Source organism: Cydia fagiglandana, chromosome 1, assembly GCF_963556715.1.
Source record: "Cydia fagiglandana chromosome 1, ilCydFagi1.1, whole genome shotgun sequence".
In the NCBI taxonomy this organism is placed as follows: domain Eukaryota; kingdom Metazoa; phylum Arthropoda; class Insecta; order Lepidoptera; family Tortricidae; genus Cydia; species Cydia fagiglandana.
Window position 1 is genome coordinate 15,052,828 of NC_085932.1, and position 13,491 is coordinate 15,066,318.

General features: G+C 36.8%; 1 protein-coding gene and 1 long non-coding RNA gene across 10 annotated transcripts in view; one reads left to right on the forward strand and one right to left on the reverse strand.

Annotated features, from left to right (window-relative positions):
• The window catches only part of LOC134665706 (CUGBP Elav-like family member 1), a 385,067-nt gene that overhangs the window by 171,170 nt on the left and 200,406 nt on the right, over positions 1–13,491 (forward strand). For 7 of the 9 annotated variants that reach the window (XM_063522758.1, XM_063522669.1, XM_063522678.1 and 4 more), the window contains one exon: positions 1,071–1,127. The exons of the other annotated variants lie outside the window; for them this stretch is intronic. In XM_063522758.1, the coding sequence (XP_063378828.1) occupies positions 1,071–1,127 (57 nt within the window). The remainder of the gene's footprint in view (positions 1–1,070; positions 1,128–13,491) is intronic. 9 annotated transcript variants of the gene reach the window in all.
• On the reverse strand, positions 5,714–6,410 carry LOC134670852 (uncharacterized). Its single transcript, XR_010099137.1, has 2 exons — positions 6,296–6,410; positions 5,714–6,071 (listed from the first exon to the last, which is right to left on the reverse strand). It is a non-coding gene; the product is annotated as an uncharacterized LOC134670852 (long non-coding RNA).

Genomic DNA, 13,491 nt, shown 5'->3' on the forward strand with positions numbered 1-13,491 from the left:
GGCACCCGCAAACGACGGCAAACACAATCAAATGAAAATTAAACCGAATACGAAAGCAACATGGCGACTTATCATTAATAATTCATTAATCCCCACCGTGTCGACTTAATGACTGCAAAACAGGCTAGTGTTGAGCTGACGGAAGTTAAACGTGAAGGCACATGGAGATATAAAATAATTAACCAACGACCCAAGAGCCTAAACTATGAATACTAAAGACGAATGAGTAACGCACACAATCTTATATTTACTTACTTAAAATCAGGTATTCAATTACACAAACGGGTCTACCGCGATATAATTTCATTGTTTTTACCTTTAATTCCGACGTTTCAGCTGAGTTGCACCAGCTGTGGTCACGGAAAGACTGACGTCCCAACAAATGTCAACGGAGATATTAATAAAACAACACTAAACTACCCGAAATTAGTTTATAAAAATGTTCGGGGTAGACAAAGAAATTGCAGCTACCCGTTAAAGTTTAATGTTTATTGTCCACGGCACGACACGCAACACTCACAGTATCCGTACACTGGTCCGAAGATATATCTGCTGGTTTCAACATTTGAATCACTGGTCCCCAAGTAGACGATAATTTGTAACCGTCCTCTCGATTGAAATTTTTATGGTGTTTTTTTATTTCAATCGCCTCTCTCACGATCCGCGTTTGTGTAATTGAATATGTGTACAAAACGCGAGAGTTTAAAGTGTTAAAATCAGGTGTTTGAATATTTTTCTTTATAGGTATGTACATTTTACCCAAACGTACCTAAATACCTAGGTGAAACTCTAGGTCGATTGGGTCCCAGCGCGCACAAGTTGTTCGCAGAAATCCCGAAACGTCTGATTTACGTAACTGGTAACCAAAGAGCTGACGACTACCTCGCACCACGTATCAGCATTGCGATACAGGGAGGAAATGCCGCCAGCATCCTTGGTACAATGCCTCAGGGGCCTATTTTAGATTTAAGCTAGTTATTAATTTCGTTTAGTAGTACCACTATATATATCTTGTATGTAAATAAATGTTTTTTCCTTTAATACTTAATGTGTTATTTCTTTTGTTTCAGGTGGATGCCATACTATACAGTAGCATTTACCTCCGACAGTGATTATGCACAATATCAGTAAGAATGATTTATCTAATTTTCGTAGATTCGGTAGTTTCTCGTTCTTAGGTCGGTTAGATAGTTGGGTAATGAACTAAAATTAATTCTGTTTATAGGTGAATACATAGACTAGGAATCCTCTAGACCGAGTTTAGAGCAATTATTTCATGCAACCGATGATTCCAAAAATGCGGGGGTGCGCGGGACGAGGTGAGCGAAATCCCGTGCCGTGATTGGTCCGTTCAAAGACACGGACGTCACACAAAGACACTTTCGACTCGAACATGGAGTAAAACTACCGTATGCGTGGCAGAGGGGGTAGCGCGACTATGCTCGGTCTAGAGGATTCCTAGTCTATGGGTGAATAGAATTCATTTTTAGTTTATTACTAAGAGTAGCCAGTAACTGTTACTGACGAATTACCCTACTTATTATTATTTCCTTTGGAAATGTGTATTGAATATGTATCTATTCAAAATATAGGGACCTTTTTATTTTTATTTTCTATAGTTCTCGATCACAATAGAAGGGGTGTATTCGTGACCGCATTTAGAGACTAAAATGTCATAGGTACAAAGTTTTATGAAATCGGTCATATTTTTCAATAGGAAAGTCATTTTTTTTCGGGTTTGATCCCACATTAAATGTTGCTCAGTATTACCTATAAATCCCCATCGAAATATATTGCAGGTGATTAAAAACGTCCTGTATATTATTTTACGTATATAATAACAATTAATATTCCATGTAAATAATATAATAATATGTTACGTGCGTATTTAATGGCGAAATAAATACATACAAGTAGGTATATAAAGTATCTGAACATACTCTTTGATGTGGACGTATGAATTACTGTCAGAAATGAATAAAAAAGAGAAAAGTTAAAAGCACTAGTTCACGAAAACGAACTTTGCGAACGCTAAACTGCCACTTAAACTACCATTTTTGAGCAATGTAGGTATTAGGATACAAGGGCAAAAAGTAGGAAATTTCGCAACGAGTGGTGATAAATTAAAACACGACCGAAAAGAGTGTTTTGAATCAACACTAGTCGCGAAGTATCCATTTGCACGTAAAGGAATTTACATGCCTTTTCTAACTACTGCAAGGCCTTTTGTTTTCAAGCCTTTTGGTTTCAAGTCGCCATGAAATATAATAACGGAGCGGCCAAGGCACTCAAAAATGTCTGAACATTACCGATTTAATAATAGCGGCTTTGTTTAGATACTTAACACCTTGGTCGCTTCTATATATCTGATGGCAACCGTATCCTGCAGTATCCGTTATTGATTAGAAACAGAGCACTAACATGTCGAAGGTAGACTTATCTATATTTATTACAAGCGGAATAAAATTACAATAAGAGGGTTATATAATACATTATCTCCTTTATTTAACTTGGGTCTTAGGTTAGGGTTTTACAATGTGAGTTATAAAAGTACAATATAAAAACATTTCCAAAAAATATATAATTATTATTACTTATTCACATTTAATACAAATAAAACAAATACTGTCGGACAGACGCGGGTATTAAATTAAAAAAGGCATAGGTACTAACCTTGGAGATATTATTTCACCTCTAGACTATAGACGGTGAGAAAATAAAATTAATTTAGCTCGTTATAACGAAAGAACGTTAAATATTAAAATATTCCTAAAAAAAGTTCGTTTTATCATTATGAGTTAACTTAACTTTACATGTCAGCTTTTAAGGCTTGTTAATGGCGTAGTTAGTTATTTTATCATTATAATTGAGAATTACACCCAGTGCTGCTCTTAATATCTCTATGATTTTGCTTTCAAAGTTTTTTTAATACGAAATATTACGCTAAACTCTGCGTAGAGGGCGTCACTAGCACAAAAAAAACCGGGCAAGTGCGAGTCGGACTCGCGCACGAAGGGTTCCGTCCCAAAAAAAGACAAAAAAAGCAAAAAAAAAACGGTCACCCATCCAAGTACTGACCACTCCCGACGTTGCTTAACTTTGGTCAAAAATCACGTTTGTTGTATGGGAGCCCCATTTAAATCTTTATTTTATTCTGTTTTTAGTATTTGTTGTTATAGCGGCAACAGAAATACATCATCTGTGAAAATTTCAACTGTCTAGCTATCACGGTTCGTGAGATACAGCCTGGTGACAGACGGACGGACGGACGGACGGACGGACGGACGGATAGCGAAGTATTAGTAATAGGGTCCCGTTTTACCCTTTGGGTACGGAACCCTAAAAATTGTTTGTATAATAAGTTACTCTATGCTTTACTATGTGCACTAGTGCTGCTCTCTGGCGGCAGAACATTGGCGTAAACTCCCTATTACCCCACATGAACAAAGCATGTGTTTTTACAGCTGCTCCACTAGTTGTGTCAATACATAATGGTTGGTAGGATTTATACCGATGAGTGTATACATAAAAATAGTCCTTTAACTTGGAACTGGTAAACTTGATTTCGTATAGTGATTCATAAAAATCAGTTAAACCGCTCGCAACCATATTAGGTGGTTGTTGGGGCGCGGTCCCCTCGCAGTGTACGGTTTCACAAGGGTCCGTACAACGAAAATTACACCCCGCGGACCGACCAACATAATTACACTAATTTGTTAACATGGTTAACTTTGGACCTTGGCTGGTGTCGATTTGTGTTATGTATTTATGTGCTATGTGCACTTGAGTAATTACCTCATTTTAATCTTTAAAGTGGCAACGCATTTCACTTTAAGTTTTACATAAAAAAGTATTTGACTGCCAAATACCTACATCTAAGTAAGATAGAGTGTTTGACATTTGATATTCTAAACTCATCCGCCATAATTATCACTTAAGGCCCGATTCGAACTTTAAGATACGTCAATTAATAGATCTAGAAACGATATGGAATACATATGTCAGTGTCAAATGTGACGTTTCTTCAAACAAAAACTACACTTTTGACACTGACATATCGTTTCTACATCTATTAATTGACGTATCTTAAAGTTCGAAACGGGCAGTTAATCATTGCAGAAAGCTATATAAGTAATTATAATGTCATCAAAACCCCGAATAAAGAAATCACTAAGCGTGGTACGAATTGATTTGTATGTACATATAATAAAGCTGTTGGGTACATTTGTAATTAACTTCGAAGCCATAAAAAAAAACAATCAAATAGGAAATAACTACCTATTTGCAGGCAACCTTACAACGCTGTAACCCGACCCCGAGCACAGAATCACTAGCAAATTGTATCGACGCCGCAAATTTTCACCCTGAGACGCTCGTTGTATTAATAAAGCGCAGCGCGATCTGCAATGTAATAATGCAAGTAGTCCAAGTAGATACAATAATAACATGTCAAATAATGTAACTTTTATGTCTATACCTATATACATTGTCCAAGATGTTGGAACATTCAATCAACCTAGTTTTTACTACGCAAGAAGGATTGGAATTTATATATGTATAAATTTATAAAACGTCAAAAACTGCCTTAGTAGGACCATAACGCGTTTTGTTAGAGAGTGAGTCTTCTGTACTTAGTACTATTATTTATTCTGTGGTAGGACTACAATCGAAGTCTGCCGGTTTCGTAACAGTTTTATATTCGTACTTTTTGATTAGTGCCTCTACTATCAGTTGGCAGAGTATTTTTCACTTACTTTCAGTGAATAAACGTGCCGTGTGTCACGTTTTACGTTTCTTTACGGTCTTATGTACCTAACTTCACTCCACTCCAAACGATGTTGTCCCTTTCTAAGTATACTATAAAACAGAGCAAGAGTTATATCGGAGTTTTATACAGCGCCTCTAGGATTCACCTATAGAACTAAATAACAAAATTGACACATTTTCTCACGTCTACGTAATTTACTATTTATGCATCTCGCTCTCGCAAATTAGTGCAAGTGAGATGCACAGAAAGTAATGTTACATATACTGATGGTAGCCGTGAATATGGAGGGTAGAGGTAAGGAGAATCCTTTATGACTTTATGAGAAAACTCCTTTATGGGAGAATATTTGCAAAAAGTGGGCACGCTGTCAGCTATTATAATTTTTCTAAATCTCTCCAGAGTAGCGAAAAAAAGAAAACCCATAAACCTAGTTTTTCATTGTATCAATACCGTACTAAAAATCATGGAGAATGGAAGATACTCGTATTTACAAGTGGAAAAACGTTTTCTCTTTTTGTATGGACGATTACGTAGTATACTTCCCTCTTAAGGTTTTTGACGGACACTTTTTCATTATTAATTACATGGAGATTGTATTCCTTACCTCTACCATCCACTAAGAGCATTTAGAAGGGACATGTCATCGCTGTCATTTTCTTTACAAAACAGTCTGCCGATTTTTGCGGGGGAGGGGACGTCAAATGTATTGCTATTTCTACATGATTTGTACGTAACGTACAAATAGCCATGTCAGTCCATACAAAAGTTTGCACAATTGTGTTTTTCGGCAGAGGGGTAAGTAATAATGTCAACAAAAAAATAAAGAGTATACCTACGAGACTACTACGACTATGATATTTGATTTATTCGGTTGTCAATATAAAACAAATGTAATACTTTTATTTTAAACTAAGGGTCCTGAAGGGGATAAAACAAACAACCCGATAGTGGACAGGTACAATTTAATTGCCGGCCTGGTTAAGTTTACACTTTTGAGCTTAAACACTACTTAACGACTTATTGGTAGTAAACTAAATTTATATTTATCTAACCGGGTTTTAATTATTGTTGGTGATACTTGGTCGATTGCGCTATTGGATAGTTAATACTAAAAGGTGAATAGTCCAAAATCGCAGTTTAGGAAAAAGTAGTGAAAGGCTTAGCTGCACTGTAGCGACAGTCGACTGCTCTCTCGACCAGATGGCCGGAGGTTCCAATAGCTCCGACTCTGGCGGGGCCAGCTGCACAGGTCGACTGGCACAGAATCTGGCCTACCAAAGGCCGCGCCCCTAGTAGACACCTCCTGGAAAATTCCGGGTACGGGATTAGTTCCACTGGCTCAGGTCACGCCAAGAATCTGTGGTCCGTGCCACGTGCGAGTCCGTTTCACATAGGAACAAGGGTTTCCATGCGTAACCCTTTGGGGGTTATATTACAGTATAAAATTCAGCGCTACGCGGGATACTTTTATGTGGCCGCATGGCCCGCCATACAATTTCTGACGAAAGTATATGAACGACGCCTTACCTGTCGGAGGAAAATCGTCTTGCCGGGGTTTATGAGTGATCGAATATCAACTCCGAAGTGCCCAGGACGCTCCTGGTTCGCCCTTTCGGGAAACGGTTAACCTCAAGGCACACCTGAGGGCAGGCTGAAATAAACGGTTCACGTCAATAATCGCATAATCCAACAACAGATTCCGAATTTCACGGTCTTCACAAACGAATGTAAGATTACTTACCAAAGATGAGAACGTTGTCCCAATTATTTAATATAAAGCCGACCCCGGCTAGGTCGGGGAAGAAAATCCAAGTCCAAAATGGCCGAATCACTCTCCCTCGGGGCCTCCTCTTCGATGTTGCCAGGGTTACAATCCCAAGGCATTTAACAAAACTGACGTGAAATTCTAAATACGGAAATTAGACCAGAGCGTGGTAAACGCTGCTGGACAAGCACGGTATGATATTTTTTAAGAAAGGGAAAGGAAGACTCGACAATCTATACATTCCTACCCGTTCATCGAGAATGATAATAATTATTTTGGTAAGAACTAGTTGTCGACCGAACTGGTGTCGAAGGGATTCAGACCTATCTCCCTGGCAACACGGAATCGCTGCCAACTTGACAGTCCATCGACACTATTCGAGACACAGATTTAATCGCCCGTCCGGCTTCATAGAAGTATTTTGTTATCTAAATATTTTTCCATTACAAGGTGTTCTTTCTTCCCGTATGAGACGCCATTACTATGTAGTTTTGCTTGAGATTAATAAACATTACCTATATGGTGTTAAAACAAGCTTTTCTTTCCTGCTTGGAACCCTAATCCTAAATCCTAACAGTAAGCACTCAATGGCCACTCCAGTTATTAAATGCTCTAAGACCAATTTTGTCACTTTGTTACTGACTCAACCTTCATTCTACAATTTTTTAAAGATTTGACGTTGCCATAGTTACGAAAATAATAAACACATCAATGTTAGTAAACAATGTATAAATTAAAATATATTGTATTCAAGACAAAAATTGGAAAATATGATAATTGATATTAAACTTTCGTGAGACATATTTTAAATTGTTTAGTTTTTGTTGTTGTATTGTTTAAGTGAGTGAAACCGTTGTCGTATAAACAATTTAATATGATAATTACGTAAACATCATTAATAATCGAGTTAAAATTATGACTTTGCGTGTTAAAAAATAGGAAGCAAAGTATACGGCGCGATTATACAGGCTACTTTTGGCTACATATTTATTACGTTTGATGAAAATAGTACACACATGAGAAGAAATCTTAAAATATTAAAATAGGTATGTATTATAATGTTCCGCTTCAGTCCGCACCGCCTACTGCTAAGTAACATTATCTAATAGAGTGTGCGGAAAGAGAAGAGTCGTGAAATTTAGGGGAGCCCATACATTATACCTACAACTCTTCTCTTTCCGCACAGACCCTACGACCTACGTATGACCTTAATAGCGATCTTAATTTTATAGTACCTATATGATCTCGAGTATATTTCAGTGCCAAGCGCCCCATTTCCAATACAAAATGAACCCACGCAGCGGGTTTTTGGCAATAAATATGTTTTAAATTTTCAGATTCTGAACGACCAGCAAAAGTTTTTGAAGAAAGTTTTATATTTCCTGTTACCAAGTTGACATGAAAAACGAGTACCTACCAAACACAATAATTTGAACAACGGAAAATAAAATAATACTTACTTAGTAAAGAAAAATAAATAAACTCACAGAACATTTGTATGTTTTATTTTATTTAAGATAATAATGCTTAATAAAATACATAGCAATTCTTGTGTTAATATTCTTACTATGTGTTATGTGCACCAGCAACAAAAACAGCAACATGTCTATGTACCGCTCCTTGTATTGAGCCTTAATTCTTAATACATATGTAACTTCTACATGCATACGCATGCATACATGATGCAATCCGGGTTTTCAGGGAAATGTTGTTTTCAATCAGCTTCTTGCCTAAAACCAAAAACTGCTCGTAAGCAATGTGATTTTCGCAAATGTAGCAGTAGAAATAGGAAAATATGATGTCAGTATAACTCATTACCTTTGTACTAAATCAGCCTTTTATCGAACTATTAATTGATTTATCCCTTAAAGTTTTGCTTGAAGTTCACATACTGTTATAAATTTATACATATTACGTTGAAAATTGCATTAATATTCGTGAAAAATCTGCGTATTTGTTGTGTTTACAAGTTGACAGAAATGTCACGTTGGAAACGCACGTATTTTTCCATAACATCTGTCACGTTTACTCGCGTAAAGTATTTACGCAGAATAATTCTGGCTCAGTTTTCATTATATAATTAGAAAGAGAGCGTTTTAGGTGTGAAGTTAGGCAAGTATGGAAAACTCGCGTAAAAACGTTTGTAACTCATGGTACAAATTGAAATTTTTAGTTCTTTACGTGACCGGTAGAGGCACTGTACAATTACTCCATACATTTTCCTTAACTTTCTCACTATCTTCACTTCTCACTGTCATTCACGGAACTCATAGTAGAGCTACAGATGATGATTTTTTTAATCTCATACACATTTACGTTTTTGTCTTCGTATTTTGCTCTACTTAGTAGTAGAGTCTACTAGCGTCTTTTCTCGAAATATGCAAGCGCGAAGTCAATGTGTGGTAACTGTGGCATGACAAAATAGTTGTTCTGGCAGTCTTAATAAGTTATTACTACCTTTCCAGGCAATAAATATATGTATGCTAAAATAAAATAAAAATACAAATATAAGTACGTTCATAGCAAAACCCAATAAAATTCCCAAACTATGATGCACCATCCGCTAGTTACTACTCCGTGTCGAAACGCTGCACTGCATCGTTCTAGCAATATTGGAGGGTGCGGAAGCGTTCTCATATTTCTTACATCATTAACTCAACGTGTGTATACCTTATACTGCAGCCTTGCAAGGCATATGCGAAGCATGAGAGACAGGGGGCATTCCAAACAGCTCGTGTATTAAAGCATCGTGAAGTGAATTTTGATGGGAACCATAGTTATACAACCTAGTTACAGAAAGTAATTTTATTCATTTTACGGTTTCACTATATGGGTATAGTGGTCCGTAATAGTATAAATACATAACCAGGGCAGTAAAGTAAGAAATCTGTCAGATCACATATAGGTAATTGTAGGGCGAGGCGAGTCGACATGTGATCCGAGGCTGAGCGGGCCGAAACTTGACGCTTTCCGACCGGAGGGCAGAAAAATAACTAAAATAACAGTACATTGAGTTTGATTTTGATACCCATACTGTGAGCGGTGTTTTGGTTTGAAAATGTTATCTATAAGATCGGTCACGCTAATTGGTGCACTCGAAACGCATTGAGAATCATGTCATTTAGCATCTCATACTTATTGCTGAAAATCATAGGTATCCTATTTCGCGTAAAAATCGTGTAATTCGACGTTTTTGTGTACATTCACAAACATCTACAAAAACACCATATCTTGCCAAGATGAATAATTTTAAGAAAGTAATATTTCCCATTTCCCATTTTATGCCGCCATCGATTAATAATAACAGCGACCATAATTTTCTCTGCACAAAGTCTGACAAAAGTGCCAGACAATGGAGTAAACCACAAAAAACACTCGCAATGATAAAAGCGAATCTGCCCACTTTAGGAATAATTTTCAAATTTATACACCTCTTATAGTACCACCCCACGGTTTTACATAACAATGCTTCATTTTTCATTTTCGCCATGAAATAAAGCTGAGGACAGGAGGGAGTTACCAGGTATGATTAGAAAAGTATGACATGGAAATGAAATTAAGCGTCGAAATATTGAGTTATGACTTACAAATAAAACTGCCTGTCATAATTTAGTCCTGTCTGGGTAAATGAAATAACATTTTTCATTTAACAATAAGCAGTTCATAAATGAAGTGCTTAAGTAGGTAAATTTATATAAGGTTATATAACAAAATAACCTACTAAGTACTAGTTGCAAGATACTTTTCTTACCATTCATCTAAATTATATATTATGTTTTTGAAAAACAATATTTTTTCTTTAATATACTCGGATTAAAATAGTAAATTAACGAACAACATTAGTTTAGCTATTCTATTACGAGTATCAACGCCCTTCTAATCGAATGTTGAAGTTCAGCACGTATCGTTCTACAGTACACTCGATGCACTCTAAAATAGATTTTATGGCCTACCAATTAGAACGGTTGTAGATGCACATAAAATGTAAGCGATCCCTGTCACACAAAATAAGGGTGTTTTTTGCAAAGAATATAATGTAACTTATGTCCTTTGTTTATTATACTTACTGTAAATGGGATCCACACGTGTGTCCCAAAACAATATTTCTAAACAAAACACTCCGAGGGGACTACGATGGTGGTGCAATGAATTTTGCCTGTCGAATTTGCAAAGGTTAATCTTCATGGTGGCAGCGGTTAGAATAATAATATATTTTTCAAGCAAAATGTTATAACCTCGAAAATAATAGTAAAATAATTAATTACAGCGTAAATGATGGAGTGTAAAAGTCAACACTTTACAGTTAGATAATGTTATGTAAATACTTAATTGTCAAAATTAGTAGTATTTATATGGATACACTTTTTCTACGAGTGCTAATAAGGGCTCAAAACATTGGGATATATTTTAAATTCATTCGTCTTAATTGTTTCAAAGATTTAATATTAAGGCTTGCGCATCATGTAGGTAATCTTACGGTCGCTTTCGGAGTAAACAAAGTTTACTTCAGTACATATCTATCTAAAAAAAATCTTCTTCAAGTAGGAGACAATTTTTTTTTAATCCCCGCATCAAGAACGAAAGTAAAACTTTACTTGTGACCTTACGGAACACCGGCTTGATCACCTTAACCAACTGAACCCTGTGAAGCTATGAGACGTCCCCACACCAACGAAATGAGCACTCAAAATGGAACGCATTATTGTTGAAAAATCGTATTCAATAACGCATGTCATTCTAAACAGGACGTTATATCCTTCCGTTTATATCAGGAAATTTAGTACGAGCCTTAAAAAAGCACACGAGAGAGAGATCATTATTGTTCAACATTGAATATCCAACACATGGGTTTTAGTTGTTATCACTATCGCGCTCATGCGTTTGAAAGGGACAGGGTTAGTTTCAATAGTTGGAGGCTTGGAGGGGAGAATGGGGAGAACTGCTGGGGTATTCTCACTCAATCTGTCAATTATCTGCATCGACTTGACTGTTACATGCAAAGCTTTCTACGTTAACCCCTAAATGCGGTAGTAACGTAAATGGACTTTCGTGATATTGTATTTTGGTTTTGATTTTGATTGAAACGCTAATGCGCAGATTTTCTCATTTTAAGAACATAATTAGTAAAAAAAATAAAAACAATGTACGCTGTTCAAATTGTTCCCGTGTCCTGAACTAAAACGAAGTAATATGTTGAAATCGAATAAATTATACGATTGCGTTACGATCGAACAATTATAATTTTGTTTGATGCTAATATTTTTGATCTTGTCAGCGCTGCATGGGTATACACGTATTGTTCAAAAAGGTAACTTAAAGTAATATACATACAAATAAAGGCCGTTACTCGAGTTGATAACTTATCTATTGCTTACCTCGCAGACATTCCTGCTGTCCAGTAATTAATTCGCGTAGCTTGCACGGGCCGAGTGGTCATTTATAACGTCAATTACTCGTTTAGGCGCCGCGGACTGGTGACTTATGACGCGGGCGGTGGACGGCTGACCCATTAATCCGCGATGCGGTGCTAAGCGGTGCAATTATTTAGATCGCAGGGGCAATCTTTGCAAATAGAATTGTAAAACGAATGAATTGGACGTATCTTACGAAATCGAATGTGTTACCAAAATAGTTTCTGCTGCAATTCACCACGGGCTCTATATAATATGCTGAGGTTCAAAATGATAGCAGTAACACAAGTTCAACACACGTGCATTTTAGCACATGTTGAACCTTAGTGTTGACAACTCCTGTGTGTATGATCAAGATCAAAGTTAAATCGGACTTTGGTGGCAATTTGTTCATTTAAATAGTACTCGAGATTTGATTAAAATAAAACTTCAAATCTTAACACATTCGGTGCCACTAGACGGGAATAACAACAGGCTACGCTAAAAAACCCACCTAGCGGGCGCACATCGCCATGGCCAGCAGCGTTGACACCAGCAAAGAAGAATTAATTATTATATTATTTAAACATGCATTCATATATTTAATATGTTTGATTTGTAGTAAATTACGAAATGTATTCCGGATTGTGCCTGGATGTTTTACAAGCTACCTAATGGTATTTTGAACTCAAAACTTAAATATACGGATCATTTACAAATTCCAACCAATGCGCAGCGTCCTTAATTTGCAGCGTTATACTGTTATCAGGCTACCACGGACGGCTGCATCCGGTGGAAGTCTACACCAAATTGTTGCAAAATGGCGGGCGGGCTTCATTTGTTTACTTATTAAATATCGCCCAAGTGCTTCCGGCAAAATTAGGCGACTGCCGCTAACGTCTGTTTTGAGGCTAGTATGGCAGGCTTTTGGTTTTAGTATCGACAGCCTCTGCAGTCACTGTACTAAATTTTAAATTTCGTCTTTTGAGATTCGAGTTATCGACCTTCAACTGTGTTTCTGTAGGTACATAGTTATTTATATATTTATTCAACGCGTTTACATCATTTAATTTGATTATTTCACTATTGAACTATTTGCAGACGTGATCACTTGATATCGCATAACAGAGGAAATCAAACTTGTCAGCTGCTGTTATTATCGTAAATTCTAAGCGCTTCTGCTAACTTATTCTTAACTGATTCTAAGCTATTAGTAGAGATCCAGCAGGAAATGTGATATTTATTTAACTTCGCTAGTACATTATACGACATGGATGGACTATTTGCCTGAAATGACGTAGGCATTAGTAGAAAATATCTTCAGGACACCGAAACTAGGATATCCTCAGTACAAATACCAGATATGCAGCATAGCTTGATTGGACACAGTAACTTGATATTGCAAAGCAAGTGCAGCTAGAACTGTCGGTTCGCTGAATAGTATAATTATTGTCGGTTAGGTAGACTGTAACAGTAGCCTTCACACGACTGCCTTAGCTGTGTCAAACTGACATATTCGATCACGTCTGCGTAACATACTTTCTATACATCTCTCTCGCCCTAATATG